The following is a 24702-nucleotide window of genomic DNA, read 5'->3' on the forward strand; positions in this document are numbered from 1 at the left end:
ATAAATCACGCGAAACCAATGAAAATTCGACAGGGAATTTATACAAATCTAGGGACGATAACGGAGGGAAAAATTTAATTTCATCGGGACACGTGTAATCGCGTGTTTCGATCAACAGATATATCGTTCGAGATAAATCTTGAATCACCGTTAACGATCCACGGTGAATTCGGTGTTCGATCCGAGCGACATCTCATTTAAGTTATGTTTTATTATCTATGCGCCTCGATGCGCGTTACAGCATCATCTGAACACGAAACGATAACGATATCGTTGGAAAACAATATCGCGTTATTACTGGAAAGACATCCATTGAATAAATTCGATATCAAAAATAACAACGTTAGCTAGCTCGTAAATTCTTTCGACGTCTCTTTTAACACTTTCGTTAAACGAGACGAACCTTCTCTCTGATTTCTAGATGTCGCTGTAATCATATTTTTTTCATGATTCGAGAATACAAAAAATAAGGAATTTTGAGGAGATTCGATATTTTGAATATGCGAAATATGCAAGATTAGTGAGAGATGATTGTTTTAAATATAATTTCATCGGAAAACTTTATTGATGTTTAATATTTTTTTTTTTTAAATATAGATTGACATAATCGCAAAGAAAGGATATTTTTTTTAACGAATTTCGAAGGAAAATTTGAAAATATTAAGGAGCATTGTTTATTTGGAAATATCATTTTTATTTTCCTTTTTTCGAGGAATAAATATAATCTTATATTTTTAGATATTATAATTATAATGCATTTAACGAATATGGAAATATATATTAATGTATCCATGTTGAAAGTTATTTCTCATTGACAATTAAAACAGGAAATTCCAATTTAATAGGTTGATTAACTACCCTTGTATGTCGTATTTCTTACGCATATATATACAGTATTTTACGCCGCAAGCTATAGAATGTAATTTAGGATATAAATTTCGGTATATAATTTCTAATGAAAGCTTTATTTGTGATACGCTTTTAACCGCTTAATTAGGAAATCCACTCAATGAATTAAATTGATGTAATAAATGTTGTTACATATTTCGAATTGAAAAATCGAATGCATAGAAGCATTAAAATTATAATTACAAAATTACAAAAATTATAATTTTAAAAATCTAATCAAACGATGAAAAATATAAAACGAAGATTATATAATTGATTTGAAATAAATATTTGAAAATAGTAAATCTCGATTCTTATCGCTGATGATTAATAAATAAAAATTTCGTGTTTTCAATTTTCAAGTTATATAATTTATGAAACTAATTAAAATTTGCACAAAAAAATAGGGACAAAAAATATTTTTTTACAACACCTGTGAAAATAAATATAATTTCGTCCATATATTAAGTACAAAAAAGTATCGGAAGATATATCAAAGGAAGGTAAAAGTTCAAAGAGATTAAATTTGTTTTTAATTAAACTGTACAATGCACGCTGCATAGCTTATCGAAACTACTAATTAGAAATTTTTCCGATCGACGGATCCGTTCTTCTCGAAGCACATAGATCAAAAACTTAATATTAATCCGAAACATACAACTTCGCTCTAGCCTTTAAATATATAAAATTTACTTAACGATTTATAAAATATCAAACTTGTGATACAATAAATACAAAAAAGAAGATGTTACAACATTTTCCAACTAAAAATTCTTTTTTAAAATTATTCGATTCGCGAGAATCCAACGATCTCCGTCAAATCTGTCTACAAGATCAATAATATTCATAAATGACTTAAAAATATCAGCAAATTCTTATCCATATCTATCACTTTCTATTCCAAAAATCCTCTTTCCATCCACAAGATCCCGTTTCAATTCTTAATTATTCAAGAATTCGATTATTCGATTTCCCATCCCTTTATTCCTATCGACGAGATTGTTACAGATCCCTAAGAAGGACGACACGTCTCTCCCTCGGAGGATTAACTGGAGGCGTCCATCCCGTAATTCCATCCGCGAACGAAAAAGCAACCGTTATTCGATATACGGGATACTTAACTTAAACGTAACCCGTATCCGGTTGAAAACTTTCCAAGGAATTCCAAGCCTGGGGAAATTTTGCCGCGGCATTTTCGGGATTTCGACGTTGGCCTCGTTGGCCTCGGTTTCGAAGCCCCTCCCAACCCTCTCTCTCTCTCTTTCTCTCTCTCTCCCTCGATTATGTCGTCTCGACTTCGCTTCAGCGTATTAGCGAACGGATTACGAGAGTTCGTTGCCTGTTTCACTTTTGATCTCCGATCGGGTGACGGCGCTGGCGGATAACTTTAACTCACGGTTACTGTTGTGCAATAGTTGGAAGCATTACGTGAACTAGCACGGCAGACCTTATGCTTGTCACCGCATATGGGCGCTAATGCCTCGATTAATGCGACTTATATGCACGCGGGCAAATGTTGAAGGTGTTTGGAGAGAAATCGAGAGAATCTTTTGAATTTTATTTAAATTATAATAAATTGTAAAATTGATTATTTTATAGATTGCTCGAAATAATTGAATTTCCTCCCGTTTCTCTGCGGGATTGTTATTAATTGTACGGATGACATTATATATGTAACTGAATTATCAATAAATCAATGTGTACATTTGATAAATTTGATATCGAATTAATGGAACTAATGTTTGAAAATTATTAATTAGTCTTAATTTATTTATTTGATATTCGTCATTCGATAATCGTTTTATTACAAAATCTCGCGAAACCACACGAATCCACCATTTCATTGGGATGGAAGGATAAATTGCTCTGAAAGTAAAAAATTTCTAGGAAAATATTTCGTAGAAATATCAAAGGAATATTCTTTGCTTATAGTTGGAGTCGACGTTGAATAACTTATATTTAAATTCTCATTCGCTTTGATACTCAAATTTTTCTCACGTTTTTTCTTTTTTCAGGCCGAAATATGGAGCGTGTTCATCGCCATTTTGAGGAAGAGCGTGCGGAATCTGCAAGCGTGTACAGACGTAAGCCTCATCGAACACGTGCTGCTTCGATTGTCCCGCGCGGAAACTGTCGTCGCAGGTAAATCCTTATCGCTCTAATCCCGTAACAGTGAATATGTCTCACTCACACGATTATCGATTTTCGTGTGTTCGACAGATCTATTAATCGACATGCTTGGAGTGTTGGCCAGCTACAGCATAACGGTGAAGGAGCTGAAACTTTTATTCGGCGCTATGAAAGCTGTGAAAGGGAAATGGGTAAGAATCTATGAAAAAGAAAAGGAGAAAAAAAAAGGGAAAGAAACTTTCCGTCGAGAGAAAACTTATTCTAGAATCAGAAATGAACGAAACTCTTAACTTTCCGACGCAGCTCTGCAATTTTCAACTCATTCCTCCTTCCTTTTATTTCCTATATCTATTATGTATAATGTACAGTAGAATCTTCAGCCATTCGAACATTCTTTTTAGAAGGGACGATTTTTTTAAATAAATCAAAAATCAAAAATAAAAATATATTTAATTTTTTTTTTTAGTTTCAAACATAAGGAATCAGAAGTTAAATTTGATTTATTACGTACAGATTTCGTCATCGAAAGTCAGGAAATAAACCAAACCATACACATTGGGAGTCAGAAATCGTATCCAGATAAACAAAAAAGAATTTTAAAAAATTTCTAATAATTCATTCATCGATTAAACGTTACAATTTTCAAAATTATAATAGTTTAAACTTTTTAACAAAATTTTAATAAAATTCAATGGAATTTAAATCGAATCAACGTTTCCTTCCTTGTAGATGATTATTACATATTTCATTCTAGATTTTGGTCTATTTTTTATTTTGACTTTAAGAATCATCCCTTCAATTTGTAAATTTTCCTCCAATCTTTATACATAACCTGTAATTCTATATTACAAAAATTTGTCTCTCTCTATAATAGAACAAAACTCGATATACATAAAACAGGTTCCTATTTTTCAGAATCTAATCGTAATCTTTTGTTTGTGTGCCACAGCCACGACACTCGGCGAAACTGTTAAACGTGCTCCGTCAGATGCCGCAACGGAATGGACCCGACGTGTTTTTTAGTTTCCCCGGTAGAAAGGGATCGGTAAGTCGATTTCCATCCTTCTTCGAACCGTTCCCTCACCATTTCGCCGGATATCCTTGTTACGGCCACGTCGAAGATGCCGTTCGATTCCGAAACTCTATTAAACTTTCGATAAGAAAATTATGCCTTGTTTCACGAAACTTCTACTCTCGCTTAATCTGTCGAATCGAATGACGTATTGATTCTTCAACCGGCTCAACCCGATCTGATTTCCAGATATGGAAAATAATTGCAATTGTTCGAATCGTTTTGGAACAGGATCAAGATTGAACATATGTCTCTCTCTCTAACATTAAAGAGATATAGTGAATATTTAGAATATAGCTCGCATTTATCAATTCGTTGAAATTTGAATATGGCGCGAAAAAAGAATATTTAATAAAGAATATTTAATATTAAAATTAAATTTATCAATATCTAGTATTTGATTAATATTTTTTTTTATTTTTAAAAATAGTCTATGATATATATTTCTGAAAAATTTGTATAAGTTAAATGTTGAAATTGTTGGAGTTTTATTTGTCACAGCGAAGAAAGTATAAATCATTTGTTTCAAAGTTAAACAAAATCTTCTCGAGTTATGAATTCCAAGAAAAAATAAATCGCTGTATATTTATACATCTTATTTTTAACATAGATAATTCACTTTGCGTTCGAATAAAAAGATAAAGATGGCGGAATCTTTATAAAAACTGATCGAAACAGATGTCGTCCAATGCGGGAGACGTTGGTAGATATTCAATGAGTTTCTCGTCGAGATGGAAACTTTTCGATATGACAGAGGACGTTAAGCAAAAGAAGTTTCTTATTCGAAGGGAACTGTTTCGAACGTTTCCTTTAATGTACAACTTTGAAAGAGTATGAATCAAAGAAGAAGCGGCTGTTACCAAGTTCAGTCAAAGTTACGGGGAAGGCATATATTCAATGCAAAAATTCATGAAATAGAAACTTTATTGCTTTTTTTTTTTTTTAAAGAACTATTTAAATATACCATCAATTTGCGAAGATGATAAATTCTTTTTTTGATTGAAATTTAAGAAATTTTGAGAAAAGAATTGCCTTTGTTTGTAATGAATTGAATTCTATTCTTCTTTTTCTTAACATATAACAAAAATTATTACAAAAATAAAAATAATTCTTTTCCAATCGCTTTTTAAATCGCTTAACTATTTGTAATATCTCCTTTTTATTTCAATAAAAAGAATTTATCATCTTCGCAAATTGATAGCGTATTTAAATAGTTCTTTAAAAAAAAAAAAAAGCAATAAAGTTTCTATTTCATGAATTGAAAATTGAATTCTATTCTTCTTTTTCTCAACGAATAACAAAAATTATTACAAAAATAAAAACAATTTTTTTCCATAATATTCCTTTTTATTTTTTTATAATAATTTCTATACTGACATAATCCTAAAAATATACATATCCTAAAAACAACGACTTTCCAATCTAAAATCTCGAAAAGAAAAAAATAATTTTCACAAACATAAATTGTCACGATACAATACGATACAATCCTCCTTTAAGTTTATTTAATCATTTCAAATAACAATTTACAGGCAATCGTTCTGCCGCCTCTCGCAAAATGGCCACACGAGAATGGTTTCACGTTTACCACATGGTTCCGCCTGGACCCCATCAACTCCGTTAATATCGAACGAGAAAAGCCGTACCTCTACTGGTAAGTGCTCTTACATCAAGCCCTCTTGCGGGGAACACACTCTTGAATCGGAAGTGGCCGGCTACCTTAAAGAATCGTTTACGTTTCTGACCTTCGAGACTCCAACGCGAAACGAGAAGAGGGATAAAAGGCAAACGAGAATAGAAAATAAAAGAGAGAGAGAGAGAGAGAGAGAGAGAAAATTGCATCGATGAAATTCCTTCGTTTCGAACATTCGAAAATTTGATTAAACGCAGCTCCGTTTGAGTTGGCGCGAAAAAAGAGGATTCCCATTGGAGCGTCGCGTCGTGCAGCAATTTGATCGCATTCCTTCACGCGGAAACGATTCGATTTCCATACAATCGACAACCGTTGTTCCCGTCTACGAAATACATCGTTATTTTCGAAACGGAATGAAGATGGAGAAATGTCGTTTTAAACATAGAAACGAACATTTTATCGAAATTCTTTTAAAAGTTGGATTGATATGAAATTTTTTTCTTTTTTTCAATATTCGTTTGAAATATTCGATACGTGAGTTTTGCATAATTGAGTCGATACGTGTGTTTGCAGTTTTAAAACTAGCAAGGGAGTGGGATACTCCGCGCATTTCGTAGGGAACTGCTTGGTCCTCACCTCTATGAAAGTGAAGGGCAAGGGCTTCCAGCATTGTGTCAAATATGAATTTCAACCACGAAAGGTACTATATTTGTATGATAATTAATTTTGGCACGTTTCCCGTTTCTAATTAAGAGGGAATGTATGATGGCTTAAAATTTGGAAAGGCTAGATGGAAAAGTGATGAACAAAATTTTTAACGTTTGAGGAAAAGACGAATATTGGAAGATATTTGATTATAAAATAATTTTCTTCCATCTTTTTCTATTTTATAAAATTATATTTAAATTAAATAAAAATCTGTATGATTATTAAGAAACGAAGAAATATTTTAACATTTTTAATGAAAATTTGAAAATTTATAATTATAAAATATTTATAAAAATGTAAGAATGATATATTGTTTTCTCTATGTTTTTATTTTTAGAATAAAATACACTGAGACCATGTAGCCTTTTATTCGATCTTTTTTTTTTTTTTTTTACCTTTTTTCATATTTATTTCACTAAAATGAAAATTGTTAAGATAAAAAATTGTTAAAAAAAAAGATTCCTGATAAGAAATATATTTTCAACAAGCATCGATAATGTTTATTTTCGCAGTGGTATATGATCGCCGTAGTGTACATATATAATAGGTGGACGAAGAGCGAAATTAAATGTTTGGTCAACGGTCAATTGGCTTCGAGTACTGAAATGGCGTGGTTCGTTTCAACAAACGATGTAAGTGAATTTGCGATATTTCGATATTTCTATTAATTCATCGCCATTGATTATTAAAACGTGAAAAATATTCCTTAATCGAGAGTGAATATCGTTCGAATCATTCTTTCAGCCGTTTGACAAATGTTACATCGGGGCTACACCGGAACTGGATGAAGAGCGCGTGTTTTGCGGACAAATGAGCGCTATTTATCTGTTCAGCGAAGCTCTGACTACGCATCAGATATGCGCTATGCATAGACTGGGGCCTGGATATAAGGTAAGGGAAATTAAAAAAGGAAAAAATAAAATGAAATGAAATAAAATGAAATTTAAATTTTTTAAATTATAATTTTTTAGATCAGTCCTTCTTTCTTTGTTTAATATAAATTAGATCTCCATTAAAAATTCATAATAGTAGTTTCAAATTAGTCTTTGTCTTACATATTCATTGAATTCTTTTATGATGTAAAAATTCCATGTAAAAAGGGGATGAGAATTTTTTAAAAAATCTCAGGTAATCTGATTCTGTGTTTACTCTCATAATAATTATAATTATAAGTAGTTTCTATCTACATATTTATTAAATTAAAAAAAAAGAAAAGAAAAGAAAACAAAGTTTGCATCTTACAAAAATCCCAAGATATTGTAATTTAAAAGAAAAGTTCTCCTCTTTAATTCCTTCGGTAAAATGAGAGCCTTTAATTTCTCCTTGCAATCTTCCCATTTTCTTGGCAAAGCTCTCGTCCTCGAATTCACACTAGATTCATTACATATTCAACACCCAATGTTTCCATTCCCATTCTGTTCACAGAGTCAGTTTCGTTTTGACAACGAGTGTTACCTGAATCTGCCTGACAATCACAAAAGGGTGAGTGATGAGCCGGAGCTCACGAGCATGGTGGACCAAAGTATGCAAACTGTAAGCATTTTTATTTTCATTTTATCCCGTTTACATTTGATTTGCACATTGTTTAATCACTCTGTTACTGCGTTCGAGTACATCAGAGGTAATTAAACCCGAAATTATCGATCATCACTAATCATTATCCCAGAAAATGACGTTCCATCCAGGACGTTGCTTCGATACACAACGTTTGTATCCATCGTTACTCGCTTATTTTTTTCAAATTAAACAATTTAATTCTTTTTTTTTTTTTTTTTTATTATCTGTACACACAAACTTACCTGTACACCAAGCTATTTGTTTCCGTTTTCTTTTGCCTGATGCTTTTTTGATGAGTCGTAGTTGTACAACGATACCTTGATTAATTTATCCATATTGAATATTTAGTAGATGAATCCTTTTAATGATTTGTCTTTGTTTGATTGTGCTGTGATAAATGTATTATTTTAAACGTAGCTGATAATATGATACACCTCGTTTGGATAGATTTATTGGTAATGGACATCTAACGGTAGATAATCTGAGTTTGGTAAAAAAAAAAGGTATATAAAGGTTGATAAGATTGTGAACGTCCCTTCAAAGATTCATTACAATCCGTTTGAATTAATATCACGTTTTGTTTCGTTTGTGGTATGTGGCACGTTTGTCATCCCAATTTTTCGTGTAATCGATTTGAATAGTTGTGAATCAACTTTGAAAATTTCCCTTTTTTTGAAATTGTAATTATAAAAATTATACATTATCTTCCATAAGGAAATAATTCTTGTTTATTTGGAAAATTTTCAAAGATTAATCGTGACTCGACTCGTAGTGGAATGAATTTTAATATAAATATAATTAACTCGTGGACAATATTAACAAGGATAATTTTATAGGTGCTTTACGATGGAAAGCTATCGAATGCGATTGTGTTCATGTACAACCCGGTAGCAACGGATTCTCAACTTTGCTTGCAAAGCGCACCAAAAGGAAACGTCTCCTATTTTGTACATACACCACACGCCCTTATGCTACAGGTACGAATAGTCGAATATATACTGGATATAATTGGATACAAGGGAAAAAAAAAAATGGAACGCTGGGGAAATTTGTACAATATTTTCATTCTGAAAATTTCAAAAAGTTGTTTCAAAAAAATATTTCGACGTACACCGATATTTAAATTTTATTATTTTGCAAAGAATTTATTTTTAAACATATTGAAACAGCAAAAAAAAAAAATTCTTTTTTCAATTGCAACTTTAAAAATCTGATGTATAAAAAAAATCAACGAATATTTTTTCTGAACACTCACCCGAATTCCAAAAAAAATACATACGAATCCGACCGATTTGCATTCGAATGCACAACACACCCTTTGACCCAGGAGTCAAAAAATCGCGTTTCCCTCGAAGCGTTCCAATTGTTTCTCTTTTTCTTTCTTTTTTTTTTTTTCTTTTTTTACATGTACGAATATAGAACACTTGGAAATCCAGCTATCGAACATTTTTTTTACTATTTGCAGGATGTTAAAGCTGTCATCACGCATTCCATTCATAGCACGTTAAATTCCATTGGTGGCATTCAAGTGTTGTTCCCTTTGTTCTCGCAACTAGATATGCCTTACGATTGTATAGCTCCCAACGATGTTAAACGAGATCCAACGTTATGGTGAATATCTTGCTGAATATCTTACTGAAGCAATTAAATATCGTCGAATATAATAAATGATTATTCTTCAATGTTTTGACGACGAATCCTTTTTCAAATTTTTCAGCTCGAAACTGTTGGGGTTTATTTGCGATCTTGTCGAGAGTTCGCAAACGGTGCAGCAACACATGGTGCAAAACCGTGGGTTTTTGGTGATCAGTTACATGCTGCAGAGAGCGAGCAGAGACCATCTTACGACGGAAGTCCTCGCGTCCTTTTTGGAGCTGACGAAACATCTGGTCACTTGTCTTAGCGCGAACAGCGACTTGTTATTGAAACAGGTATCGATTTAGTCATTAGTTTGGACCCAAGTACGGATTTTAGAGTTTAATTTAATTAGCGTTCAAGTATAATTAGCGTGTAAGTTGATTAGACGAGAGATAGAAGTTGGTAGAAGTTTCGATGGAATTCGGTCGTAGAGTCAGTGGTCAGATTCGAAGGAAGTAAGAAAAAACGGGACAGATTAGTTTGCACGAAAGTAGTTTAAGATAAATAAAGTATATATATATAAGCATTGTTCGTGGTAGGAGATAATTCATCAAAACTGTAAACAATAATTCTTTTTCAAATTAACAAAAGATTCAATATTAATATTAATTCCTTTTTTTCTTTGTCGAAATTGTGATACGATGAATTATTATTTAACCACGATATCGTAAGAAATTAATCAAACTATTTAAGCATACTAACAATATATTATACGAGACAATCTCTCATAGACTCTCTCATTGAATCATTTGTATCCACGACAACAACAATCCTCCAACTGTTCAACATTTAAATTCCTTGGCAATATTATATTATCATCGAAACATTTTAACGTGAAAATTTCACGTGACAATTCCTCTCATTCTCCATCCACCTCTTTTCGTTTCCATCCACGATACATTATACAACAGCATGAACGAAAGATTATTTATCAAGAGCAATTTTATTGTACCTCACTCTTCACACTGTTCCCTACGATATATATATATTTGTTGCAACGCTTGTACAATAGAAAAAAGAAAAAAAAAAAAAAGAAAAGAAGAAAATGCTAGTAGAAAATGCTCGGTATGCTGTTATTTATAGTGTATGTGTATATTTTCGTTATTATACGATCACAACTTGCATCAATGACTTCAAAGCATGAATTGTATTATACTTTTCCTCGATGAAATGACATTATGCTATGACTCGAAACTCTTTGGATCGCATGCAATCTACCGACTTTTAGGCTTCCTGATTTCATAATATGGCTACGCAAAATATATTTTTCGTTCACACTAAATTTTTGCTTCCATACCGAACAAACCTTTCTCTCTCTCTCTCTCTTTCTTTCTCTCTCTCTCTTTCTTTCTTTCTCTCTCTTTCTCCCTATCGTTTATGCTGAAAAAAAAATTATTATTACCTTTGCTGTAACCGAACTTGTCTGAATTTTCTTTTCTTTTGAAAAGGTGCTACACGAGTGCGTACTTTTATGACAATTTTACCACGAATTCTTTTGTTCGAAATCTGTGATACTTTGCTTCGTTCTCAATTCTCGAGGATGCCTATCGCCTTCAACAAAGCTACTGTTTTTCATTATTTTCTTTCTATGCGCACAATATTTCAAATATTGGGACATCCCTCTCCCCTTTTTCTTTTTTTTTTTTTTTTCGTTCGCGATGAACAGCTAAATCATGAAAGAAAGGAAGATATTCTCTTTTTTTTTTCTTTTTTATTAAAATTGAAACTTGAATACAAGCACTACGATATCTATATTTTCGCGTAACTTTGTTTTCAGAGAACAATGATAGAGATTGGCCAAATTTTGTATTTGATTTCTAAAAAGAAATTTGTTAAAAACACCGATTGAGTCCAAAAGTGTCCAATTTCTAAATCGTTCTTCGTCTCAATATTGCCTCCAGAAGCTACCAAATTCTGATTATTCGGTGCATGAAGTGTCACTATATTTCTCCTCAATCTTGATTGTGATAATTGTCGTGAACTGAACTTATCGGCACTCTCAATTTTCTATCTTTCTTCTTCAAATTCCTATACCCTATACCTTTTCATTATCTTTACATAAATATATATATACATATACCCTGTTGCACATTTTTAAATTCCTTTTTCAAAAATTCCTCAATGAAAAAAAAAAAGAAGCAACGACGACAATTGGTGTGTTATTTTTCCTTTCTTTTTTTTTTTTTCACTCCATCCTTTGCGTCCTTTACGAAGTGATAATGAGAAAGAAACGTACCTGATTGTGAGAAGCAGGAATGTAATAATAATAATAATACCTGGAATAGGAAAGGCAATTAAAAGTCGGCTAGATTGGTGTGTCCGAAGAACAGGCAGATCCATGGTGATGTAGTTGTTTTACTTTTCATTCCTAACATGGCAGCTATTGGACCACGTCCTTTTTAATCCCGCTCTGTGGATATATACGCCGGCTCCGGTGCAAACCCGGCTTTATTCGTACTTGGCCACAGAGTTCCTCAGCGACACGCAAATATATTCTAACGTGAGGAGAGTGTCGACGGTATTGCAAACGGTGCACACGCTTAAGTACTATTACTGGGTCGCCAATCCTCGGGCAAAGAGTGGAATCACTCCCAAAGGACTTGGTGAGTAAGAAATATTGTATCCGTGTAATTTTTCAATCGATCGAAATACATGATCTTTTCTCATTTGGTTGCAGATGGACCGAGGCCACAGCAAAAGGATATTTTGACAATACGTTCTTACATTTTGTTATTTCTCAAGCAATTGATCATGATAGGGAACGGGGTGAAGGACGACGAGTTGCAGAGTATATTGAATTATCTGACGACAATACACGAGGTGATTAACTACGATCTAAGAAAAGAAAAAAAATTCGCATTAAATTCGAGATTAAGATCGTTGGAAATTTTTAATGGATGTCTCCTGTCGCAGGATGAAAATTTACACGACGTTTTGCAAATGCTTATATCTTTAATGTCGGAACATCCCTCGTCCATGGTGCCTGCTTTCGACGCGAAACAAGGCGTCAGGACGATTTTTAAGTTGTTAGCAGCGGAGAGCCAATTAATACGTTTACAAGCCTTGAAATTGTTAGGATTCTTTTTAAGCCGCAGTACACACAAGTAAGTGAAAATGACGAATTGAAAGAATATATATATTATATAATTTTTGTAAAATTCGCAGAAGGAAATATGACGTAATGAGCCCCCACAATCTCTACACGTTATTGGCCGAAAGATTATTGTTGAACGAGGAAACATTGTCATTACCTACCTACAACGTTTTATACGAGGTACACGTGGATTAAAAAATAAAAATTTCAAACTTTTAATATATCATCTTAACTATATTATCTTCTTGGTCAGATCATGACGGAGCACATCAGCCAACAGATCCTCTACGCGAGGCATCCTGAACCAGAATCCCATTATCGTTTAGAAAATCCAAGTAAGATTCCAATCGTCGTGATCCTATTACATATATAATACATATGTAAACCACGCGAAACGATAAAACAATTGAATCAAACCTTTTTTCAGTGATCCTCAAGGTAGTGGCGACTCTGATTCGACAATCGAAACAAACGGAACAATTGCTCGAAGTGAAGAAGCTGTTCCTCTCGGATATGACATTGTTGTGCAACAACAATCGAGAGAATCGTCGAACTGTTCTACAGATGTCTGTATGGCAGGAGTGGCTTATAGCCATGGCGTACATTCATCCGAAGAACACGGAAGAGCAAAAAATCTCGGACATGGTGTACTCGTTGTTTCGCATGCTTCTCCATCATGCTATCAAACACGAGTACGGTGGATGGCGCGTATGGGTGGACACTTTGGCCATCGTGCACTCCAAGGTAAATATAATGAACGAGATACAATTGTTGGAAGAAAAGGAATGAGCTTCTTGATTCCAAGATTAATGCAAGTTGCAACAAAAATTAAATTTTATTAATCGGTCAATGAGTGTAATTAATCATTGCTTGTAATCTTTCAGGTATCCTACGAGGAATTTAAGCTTCAATTTGCTCAGATGTACGAGCATTACGAGAGGCAAAGATCGGATAACATCACGGATCCTGAGCTGAGACAGCAAAGGCCGATCAGCACTATCTCTGGCTGGGATCAACAGCATTCGGGGAATAATGGTTACAACAAACCGTCACCCTGGAGCAATCAACAGACTCACGATGTGCAACACGTGGAGAGGAATTACAAGGTCCAATATATATTAAAATTTATAATATTAATAATTTTGACAATATCAAGATCAAGACATCGAAAAATCACATCGACTTATAAAAAGTTTGATACTCAATTCATTTATTTTCTCACGCTGTTCAATGCATTAAACGAAAGATGTGTTGTGTTACTTCTTCCTTTCGCGAATGTACGAACAACGTTCGATGTTTCCAGGAGTTCGACACAACGGAGGGTAATGACAGGCTGGAGGAGTCGTGCAGTTGCGACTTGAATTCGATAGACAACACGGAGAGCGACGGGAGCCCTGCGATCGTCAAGTCTCGTAGCGAAACGTTGGACACGGCGCAATCGAGCGAGGCGATATCCCTGGACTCGAGGCTGAGCGACAAGCCAGAGACGCCGACTACGGCGCGAGAAATCCACACGGATACGCCTACGATCCTCGAGGAAGGGAACAGCGAGGCTGCCTCCATTCCGACCACCCAAGAAACCAGCGAGGCGATATCGATAGAGAGCTCGAGCGATTTCTACAGCGAGGTACACAAGATCGAGGGTTCCAGCCCGGATTCCATGGTGGTGCAAGAAGTTCTGAAGAAAGACGACGATCCTTCCGAGGCGAAATCGCAGGATGAAGCTGTCTCTCCGTCCGAAAAGAAAGAGGAGAGCGTGTCCCAGGAAGACGTGGAGCAGCCGAAGGAAACAACGGACGAGTGTGACGTTTCCCACGTGCAAAAGGGCGACGAAACCGAGGGTGAAACCGAGGAAATGGATGGTCAAACGGAAGTGGAGGAGGCTGGAGGAGAGGTGAAAGTTGAAGCTGGGATCGTCGAAGCCTGCGTCGAAGCTGGAACCGAGGTGGAAACCGAGGGAGAGACTGAGGTCGAGGCTCCATCGAGGTTGGAAGAGGCGAGGAACGAAGAGATATCGAGTTGTTCGATGGACAACGTTGCTTCCAACGAGGAGACTTCCCCTGATATTGTTCTCGATAAGGGGGAAGAGGGAAGGGAGAAAAGTGCGGAGGAGGACGTTGCCGGCTCGGAGCAGCAAGCCGATACGGAGCACGCGCCGTCGTCCGTTCCCTCGAGCGAGACGCCAGAGCCGTTGATCATCAAGGATATCGAGAAGCTGCAATTGGAGAACGATCGCGAGGTGATCGACAGCGATACCTCGGAGGCTTACTTGACACCGACCGAGAATCAAGATAATCTGGCCGACATGAAGCCGAAGGAAGCGATGGAGAAGATGGAGGACAGCGAGAAGGGGGTGGAGAAGGGTGTCGACGTTGAGAAGAGCGAGAACGACGACGGGGAGGCTGGGAATAATTCCAATTGCTCAACTAGCGTAATAGAGAGTAACGAAGCGGGCGACGAGGAGGAGAAGAAGGAGGACGTAGACGTAGACGTAGAGGGGAAAGTGGATACATTAGTAGTGACTAGTGAGTTGTTAAGTAGTGAGAAATGCGCCGTGGACTCTGTGAAAGAGGAGAAAAGTGCCGTTGTTAACGTTGATAACGGGGTGAAGGTTACTTACGACAAACAACATTCAAGGGAGCCGTCCACTATTTCTACTAACGTAAGTGATAATCAGTCAGACATTCCAGTGAGAACCGAGAACGAGGTAGAAGTAACAGATAGTGTTTGTAGTAATAGCGATATTCAAAGTTCTGTAGATAATGTGACGCAAGTGCCAAATCCTAAACAGCAAATTCCAACAATATCTACGGTCTGTGATGCAAATAAAAATATGCCCGACGGTGTGCCTCAAATCGTTAGTTCTACAGTGGTTGCGAGGGATAATTCTTTGTTGATGAATGAGTTAACTTCGGATCACGTAGATGCTCATCGCAGATCCAGCTTGCCGGCTGTGTCCTCCGAGACGACCACCGACGATAATAACGTAAACGAACCTCCCTCCTTACCTGTCCCCTTGCGGAAAACATCGTCACCTCAGAAACGACCAAGGAGTGCCTCAACGTCCACGCAAGTGGATCCGAATCATTTCGGTAAGAAATCGTATCCCTTTTTTTTCTCTCTCTCTCTCTCTCTCGTTCCTCGCTTTTTCTTTCTTATGCGATATTTCATTAATGAATGAGAAAAAAGAAAAAAAAAAAAAAAAAGAAAGAAAAAAGAGAAAAAAAAATTACCCGAAATTTCACCCACGAATAGAATCAAAACGATCGAAGCAAGGTAATCCTTCTACGAGACCAATGTTCAGTCCAGGGCCGACTCGTCCTCCTTTCAGAATACCAGAGTTCAAATGGTCTTACATACATCAAAGATTACTCTCGGATGTTCTCTTTTCGTTAGAGACGGACATTCAAGTTTGGAGAAGGTATGGATGAGCCCGTATTTTTATCATAATCTTATAATAAACAGTGTTGAGAGATACGTGGATTGATTCGATTGTTGATACGGCAACGATCATGTGTTCCAGCCATTCGACCAAGTCGGTGCTGGATTTCGTGAACAGCAGCGAAAACGCAATTTTTGTTGTTAATACCGTACACCTAATTTCCCAACTGGCCGACAATCTTATTATCGCCTGTGGGGGATTGTTACCGCTTCTAGCTTCCGCCACCTCGCCAAATGTACGTATAATCACATCTCTTCTCCCTCCCTGACATCACTGATAGAACAGCGAAATAGAACGGCGAAAAAAAGTTCATTTTCACGGATTTTACTTTTTTTTAATTGGTGCTTGGATATTCATAGAGCGAATTGGATGTAATTGAACCAACTCAGGGGATGCCAATTGAGGTAGCAGTTTCTTTTCTGCAAAGACTAGTCAACATGGCTGATGTACTTATCTTCGCCAGCTCTTTAAATTTCGGTGAACTGGAGGCTGAGAAGAATATGTCTAGTGGCGGTATTCTAAGGCAGTGTTTAAGACTGGTTTGTATTATCGTCCACGTAGCAGATTTTATTCCAACACGTACATCCATTATTGTCACGACGAATCGTATAATTCATTTCAAACAGAGAAAAGAAAAGAAAGAAAGAAAGAAAAGAAAAAAAAGAGAGAAAGAAAATCATTGATATATCGATCATAGTTGGCCCGATCTTTTTGCAAACATTGTAGTATGTCGATAGAACAGAAAGATGAGATAAGATTGCTGTAAAAATTCATATTAAATGTTTTTTGTAATGCACAATTAATTAGATTCGATGTTTCAAATTCTGATAAATAAAATTTGTTAAACATGATTAATATACACAAGACACTAATCACAGATCAACTTCGTTTTTCGGAATTTTTAATATGATTTTTCTTTTCTCCAGTATTTTTGATTCCATTCCATGTATGCTAAATTTAACTCCTGTAGTCATAAATTTTTCTCAAAATTTTTGAAAACTTTGAATATTGTTTAAACGTTATCAAACTTTATTATTAATTTTCACAATTCCACGAAAGACGAAGTAAATCTAAATTAGGATATTGTAATAGAATATAGTGTGCTTCGTGTTAATTCTTTTTTTTTTTGTATATACATATTGGTGTTTTTCATAGTATTATAGAACATATCTAAACTATCTATATGAAAACATAAAATTAAAATTATATAATAAAAATTGAAAATATGATTGAAAATATCTCGTGAGAGGAAAGTTAAAAAAAGAAATACACACTTTGACACTATTGTAGTTCAACACAAGCAAATCTTCATTATCGAATAGAAATAGTTATTAAATCAGTGTGTTAAATTAGTCGTAATATTCTTAGTATTCTCGTATTACATAGAACTTCAGAAACATGTATGTTTTTTTTTTTTTTTTTTTTACTATATTTTTTTTATTATATTCATCTGATGAAATGCTTCTATAGGTCTGTACATGTGCCGTTAGAAACTGCTTAGAGTGTAAAGAACGTGGCAGATCGTACAGCATGTTAGGTCGGCAGATTGGTTCTAGTAATAAATCACAGCACATACAGTCTCTTATACGTGGAGCTCAAACATCACCCAAGGTATGTCCCATCTGATCGAACTTAATTTATATATAGAAATGTGTTATTTGTCATTTGTCATCTCACTATTGACAAATTACATATCATATACTATATACTTATTCAAAGCCATGTCGTATAGAGAATAGAATTTACAGTGATCGTTAACATCATTTAATAACGGTTTAGTATAATAAAGTTTCTATTTTTATAGAACATAGTGGATAATCTGGCGCATCAATTAAGCCCTGTCAAAGATCCTGAGAAATTGCTGCAAGATATGGACGTGAACCGTTTAAGAGCTGTGATATACAGAGATGTTGTAAGTGTGATACATTGCGTATAATTAATAATGATAAATAGCATACTTGAGAATTTAATTTAAAATTTTGAAAGTATCTCACGACTCGATTCGATTCGATATATGGATAATATATCATATTATGTAAAAAAAAATATTATATTATTGTACATAATTTATATTATAATTGATTACATTTTCGAAAAGTTACAAATAAAACTTCTACTTTTAGTATAAAAAACTTGAGAGAAAATTAAAAATTTTCTCATCAAAATCTATTCGAAATATAGAGAAAACTATACCATTGAAAACCCTTTTTGTTTTATCCCAATATCTCAATCAGTTGCTGAGATACAAGGATTCAAAGTTTCCTCGCAATAGTTAAGACTGTGCGAAAATTATGAATGGCTCCGCGATCCAGTGATCTACATTCTTTCCTGGAAATGCGTACTACGTTTTACTAGGAATCGTGTCTGTCGCTTGTCTGGAGTTTATGATAGGTCAGCGAAAAAAGTGCGAGCAAGAGAAAAGAGCAGAAGAAAAGGACAGAAATAATAAACGATTAAAAATTAACTTTGTCTTTATACGATGATATCTCGGGAACCGGAAGTCGTATCGAGATAAATCAAAAAGCATTTTAAAGGGGAAGATTTTACGCTTCGTATGATCTTTTATTCATCGATCAAAAGTTAGTACTTCCGGAGTTATAGCGGTTCAAAGTTTTCCTAATTTTAATAGAGTTGAATCAAATTTAAGTAAATGATTAAAAATTACGCTTTTCTTTACACGCTGATATCTCAGGAACCGGAAGTCGTATCGAGATAAATCAAAAAGCATTTTAAAGGGGAAGATTTTGCGCTTCGTATGATCTTTTATTCATCGATCAAAAGTTAGTACTTCCGGAGTTATAGCGGTTCAAAGTTTTCCTAATTTTAATAGATCAAATTTAAACAAATGATTAAAAATTTTCTTTGATAATGATTATTTCAATCGAATCTAAATTAATAATATATATTTTCATGAAAATCTATTTTTTTTTTTTCATTTTAGGAAGAAACCAAGCAGGCCCAGTTTCTGTCCCTCGCTATAGTTTACTTCATCTCTGTACTGATGGTATCAAAATATCGTGATATATTGGAACCACCAATATCCCAACGTCCACCAAGTCCAATTCAAACAATACAGACTAATGGTGCTAGTTTAAGACCAGGTAGCCCTTCAGGTAAGATAATCATTTTATCAAACAATTTTTTCACACTAGATAAATAGATAAACAAAATCTAATAAAATTCAATTGATATTAAATAAATGATTGGTTAATATTTAATAAGAGAGGAATTCTGTCTTAATATTATTTTATCCAGGAGCATTGTTTTCATGATAAGTTTTTAATGTAATGTTCATTGTTTAATTTAATTAATCTGAATATTAAAATAATTAATATTTTATGATTACACAGCAAATATCATAGTAACTTCAATTTGTGGGAATGAATGTACTCGCGGCCATTTACAGGGAATTTAAAGAAATAATCATTCAAATTTATAATTTTATTCTACGTAAAAAAAAAAAAAAAAAATACGTTTACTCGTTAATTCTCAAATTTTATATGGAAAATATTGTTTGCTTAAAAATAATAATATCAAGTCATTACTTCAAAACTCTTACATGTCAGATATGCATTATCATATTTTTCTGAATATTTGTGTTCACATTATATCAAATAACAAAATTAATTTTTTTCTGTACAGTAAACGAGATATAACATTAGAGCATGATTTTATTATTGTCAACGATTAAAGGAGCATGTTTGTCACGTATATATACAACGCAGCAAAAAAAGAAAAAAAATTGCATTTTCATATTTAAAATTGATTTGAATTAAAAAAAAAAAAATATTCAATAGAAACGAAAACTTAATTGATAATAATTTTAGCGAATATTTTACAATGAAATTGATGTGATTGGACCGTTATTAGAAGATTAAATGATAATCTTACGAATGACACAAGTATATCTTCTTAGCTGCTATGGAACACTATGCACTTTAACTGTGGTAGCGGTAAATCGAATAGCACTCATTTACACTGAATAGAACGCATGTCCAATTGCACCGTGTGAATTATTTTTTTTTCTATGTATCTGACAGTGAGAGTTTTGATGTTTGTCGAATGCATTAGCACTTTTTCTTTTTTGTTCCTTAATTTAGACATATTTTCTAAATGTCACAATATATATATTACATTATAAAACAAAAAAAAAGAAAGAAAAAATCGCAAAAATAGAATAATGTACAAATTATATACTCTCTCTATATATATATATCTCTTAAAGAACAATTGAACAATTCAATGATACGTGTTAAAATCTTTAAATCATACGATGCTCCTAAATTTAATATTTTCAATTTTCTTCCACAACTTAATTATTCTTTAAAAAATAGATATATATACATATTTATAGTTTCGCGTCGTAATCTTTATCGAGTTTCATTCGCAAAAGAAATTTACAAAAAAAAAAAAAGAAAGAAAAATAGGACATACACGGTCGAGAATCGTGGTAACGTGGTAAAAATATGGTTCCTCAGCAGATGGGAATGGTGGTGGAGGAGGGCGGCCCCTGTTTCCACAGTGGTCTCACCACGTGTACCCACAGTTCCTCCCGGGATCTCACCCTAACGCCAATGCGAATGCCAATGCCAATGCCAACCACCATATGAACCAGCACCACCACCAGCACCCGCTACCGGCTGCCAGGCACTCTAATCGCCAGCCCCCCTCCAACTATTATCTCCCGAATCACCACAGTAATCATTACAACCATCATCCGAATAACCATAACTATTATCGTCATCATCATTACCATCATCACAATAACAACAATCATCATCATACGCTTCAAAAACATATCGATCAGCCCCGAAATCTCTGTCATAGAAACTCCGGTGTTGGTCTGCAAGGTAACTCGATTGCCCGAACGGAATTGTGTACCACGGAATGCTCGAGTTTGGTTTTTTTTCGTTTTTTATTATCGCCTGCTCGAATAATATCTTCTTTTTTATACATATTTTGATGAATTATCGACACACATTCTTCTTTTTTTCTCTTTTTCTTTTCGTCAACTCCTTCCCACGATTATTCTTCTCGATTATTGTGATTTCCACTCGATTGTGCTCTATCTCTTTCTCTCTCTCTTTCTCCTGTTTTTATTCGGTATTTATTCACGTGTCGATATTTCTGTCTGCATGTTTTGCCGTTTCACTAGCCAATTTGAGCCAACCTCAGGTTTGACGTACACATTGACATACACGTGCACGCATATACACGCGCATAAGCGTTCGTTTCTCACTTTTGTTGATCGTATGAGAACGATGTTTTGATTTGAATCTTATGGTATGGATTTTTCGTTCTTTTGTTTTTCTTCTTCTTCTTTGTTTCCTTTTTTGCTATACCTTTGTTGTTGATTATTTTGCGGAAGGAAAGTGAAAAAAAAAATGAAGAAATATTCGATTTCCAACAATTTCGTTCGCATAAGATACGTTATATTATTGAATTACATCGATGTTGGAAGCTTGGAGCACAAGCAGTGAATGAAACTTGCACTATTTGCATACAACTTGAGTAAAGGAAAAGTTTGCATGTCGGTTACGGATCGCAAATTCACATGATGATGTGATTGATTCTGATCAACACTGAATGCAGAAATACTCTCTTTACCGATGAATAAAAGTTAATCTATCAACGATATTATTATTCAAATTTATTCTTCGACAGTTGCACGTTAGCTGTGAAACTTGACAATATTGTAACTGTACAATCTGTTATTTTATTGAGATTAAAACCTTTTTTAAAAAAACAAATTTGCAAATTGCAAATTTTTACTGTTATGTGAAAGGAATCTCTTTAGATAGCCTGGAAATTTCCGCTGCTGTTCAATTAATTGCAATAATTTTCTTGCGTTTATTACAATTATCAAAAACGTTATTTTATTTATTTTGAAGAAGAAGGAAATTCAAAAATCGAATTGATAAAATAAAATGAGTACAATTTTATTATTTAGAAAATTATATATATATAAAAAAATATCCCATACTTTCAACTTTCTCACATTCGTCCTTCTTCTTCAAATATTTGAATGCTTCGATTAAAATTCCTGAATTGACGCTTCGTTTCTTTTTTTCCTTTTTTTTCCCCTTTCTGTTTTCGAATTCCTGCACTATAATGCATCTCCTTTCCTCTGCAATGCGATCGACGTTCGAAGTCTCAATTTTCAAACGGATCCTAAATAATCAATGATTGAATAAACAATGCGAACGTGAATCATTAACAAAATATCGTCGTCGATCGCATGATCGTTCATGTCAGCCTGCTTTGCAAGACGAAATTATATATCCCAACGTGTACGTATGAAACACCGAATCATAACAATGAAATAATATGTTCTCAGGAAGCGGAGGTATTATGAGCCAAGCCGGTTCACAAGACGACGGTGAATACGAGGTGATAATAGTCGACGAGAACAACTCGTCGATCCTGGCGGATCACGACGTTACATCGTCGGGACCTCCATCGACCAAGGTAAGTAAACATCCCCCTCCCCTTCTCCTCCCATTTCCTCGCCAGCTCGATTCAATTATTATACTTGTTATAACTGTTACTCCGTTTACAAAACACGTGAAACGTGTACACTTTGTTTGTGCGAGAGATGCGTACATCGAAATTAATTGATCCGAATTGTTCTCAGGTAAAAAGAAAAAAAGAAAGAAAAAAAAAGAAAAGAAAAAAAGTAAACAAAATCTCTCCTCGACGATGAGCGAAAGTAAACGAAGCTAGGAAAATAATTTAAATATATTCGTTATCCTCGTCGGTATATCATATTTTATTTATCAAATGTATTTGATTCGTTGAGAAGATTTCGTTGACAACCTTACTTGAGATTGCATGCTTTTGATGAGAGTTACAGTCGTGTTATCTTCTGTTGTGTGCCCATTGAATTCATTCAATTTAATTTGATCAAATGATGTAATGATCGTTCTTAAATCTTGATATATATATATTGTGTTATATATTTAGTTACTTTACGATATTTTGAATATAGAGAATATATTTACCTTATATTGCACCTTTCTTATCACGCACGATCTACCGTTAACGTGGAATTGGCACTCTATGCGCCCACGCGATGCGCTTTGCATTCGTTTATTCGACCATTTCCCGATTCTTCTAATCGTAGAATTCTTGTGAACTTCTTAAATTCTGCGCATCACTGTTTCAATCACTGTAACCTCGATGAACGAATAAACTGCATGCATAAACTGAGTGTGTTTAATAGTGTGATAAAAAAAACTGTAGATCTTTAAAATTCAATGGATAAAAAAGGAGAGGAGAAAAATTGTGTGTTTGAAAAATTATTCGATATCGAAATTTCCGTTCCAACTCGTTTTCTCTTAGAAGTAGTATTGAGAAGATCAAACGGAGAGAAAATGTTACAAGTGAGAAAAAAATGTAGTAGTCATCGATACAAAAAAAAAGAAATTAAAGATCGAGGAGGATAACTTTATGATGACAAATTTGATATTGTGTTTGATTCGATGAATTTTTATACAAAATTCACTTGTATCGTTCCTCTCGATTATACCCTTGTAGTTACCATATTAGTGAACCTAATTATCTAATTTGAAAGTATAACGATTAAATCTGTATCCAGCACGTAATGTTCATTTTTACAACTAGCCAGATACTTCTTGTTCTTTTGCACTCACGTAGTCAAAAAATAATAGTATCGAGTAATTACACACACATACAAATTTCTGGCACGTAAAAATCCGCATAAAGTTTCCAATAAACTACGAGAGTAACTCACCCTTTAAGCTCGATTCGAATGGGTATAACCGTATAAATCATCCCACACGATGATTTCTATCTCTAATTCTTTCGAGCATGCGACTCTGTCCTTTTTTTTTTCTTTTTTTTTTTTACTCTTTAATTTTTCTCAACGTTAACTTCCTCTGCTTGCATTGCTATGCGTACTAACTACTGGTTCTGAAGGGAGGTCACAGTGGCGTACCTCGGCCACGGACAATTCTCGAGGATTACACCTCGTCAGAACCAACGCTTGGCTCTTCGACAAGATCCACTGAACCACTGCCACGAAGTGTCCAGGTAAAAGTTTGACTTTGAGTACAGGACTCGGAACAGAGAATGAAAATTTAAACGGGAAAGAAATTTTTGACAAATTGACAAAGTGAAATAATCTAATCTGATCGCCTCGACGTTCTCCATCGTTTTGGGAGAGGATAAATTGAATATAATATATCATATATCTGTACACTCATCCCTCGATTTACACGAGCTTTGTTTATAACATTTCGTTCCTTTTTAATTGTGTAAATGAAGTTTAATGGAGAAAGATAATGAAAAGAAAAGTGGATGTAAATATTTTTTTATTCCACACTTATTCACAAAAAGTAAAATAAAAGTTTAAAAAAGCAAAATACAAAAATTTGAATTGTGCAGAAAAACATTCATCCATAATTTGAAAAAAAGAAAATTTTTTTCTACCACTTTGATGCTTAAAATCATATGTATGAATTTCTGATAGTGTAAATCAAGGGACGAGCGAAACGTAAAAAATTTGTTTTCATCTGTCT

General features: G+C 34.3%; 1 protein-coding gene across 18 annotated transcripts in view; it reads left to right on the forward strand.

Annotated features, from left to right (window-relative positions):
* LOC724172 (neurobeachin) overlaps positions 1-24702 on the forward strand; it is a 436186-nt gene that overhangs the window by 323712 nt on the left and 87772 nt on the right. For 6 of the 18 annotated variants that reach the window (XM_026441525.1, XM_026441519.1, XM_026441518.1 and 3 more), the window contains 28 exons: positions 2904-3030; positions 3109-3209; positions 3968-4063; positions 5623-5744; positions 6297-6423; positions 6944-7063; positions 7176-7322; positions 7857-7964; positions 8825-8965; positions 9454-9599; positions 9706-9919; positions 11977-12229; positions 12304-12446; positions 12540-12730; positions 12792-12900; positions 12974-13055; positions 13148-13464; positions 13605-13826; positions 14024-15812; positions 15976-16141; positions 16244-16397; positions 16522-16701; positions 17633-17773; positions 17967-18074; positions 19104-19275; positions 20641-21012; positions 22500-22630; positions 24101-24214. In XM_026441525.1, the coding sequence (XP_026297310.1) occupies positions 2904-3030; positions 3109-3209; positions 3968-4063; positions 5623-5744; positions 6297-6423; positions 6944-7063; positions 7176-7322; positions 7857-7964; positions 8825-8965; positions 9454-9599; positions 9706-9919; positions 11977-12229; positions 12304-12446; positions 12540-12730; positions 12792-12900; positions 12974-13055; positions 13148-13464; positions 13605-13826; positions 14024-15812; positions 15976-16141; positions 16244-16397; positions 16522-16701; positions 17633-17773; positions 17967-18074; positions 19104-19275; positions 20641-21012; positions 22500-22630; positions 24101-24214 (6093 nt within the window). The remainder of the gene's footprint in view (positions 1-2903; positions 3031-3108; positions 3210-3967; positions 4064-5622; positions 5745-6296; positions 6424-6943; positions 7064-7175; positions 7323-7856; positions 7965-8824; positions 8966-9453; positions 9600-9705; positions 9920-11976; positions 12230-12303; positions 12447-12539; positions 12731-12791; positions 12901-12973; positions 13056-13147; positions 13465-13604; positions 13827-14023; positions 15813-15975; positions 16142-16243; positions 16398-16521; positions 16702-17632; positions 17774-17966; positions 18075-19103; positions 19276-20640; positions 21013-22499; positions 22631-24100; positions 24215-24702) is intronic. The other 12 variants (XM_026441532.1, XM_026441520.1, XM_026441522.1 and 9 more) reach the window with 8 other exon arrangements.

The sequence above is a fragment of the Apis mellifera genome, linkage group LG6 (genome assembly GCF_003254395.2).
Source record: "Apis mellifera strain DH4 linkage group LG6, Amel_HAv3.1, whole genome shotgun sequence".
NCBI classification, from domain to species: domain Eukaryota; kingdom Metazoa; phylum Arthropoda; class Insecta; order Hymenoptera; family Apidae; genus Apis; species Apis mellifera.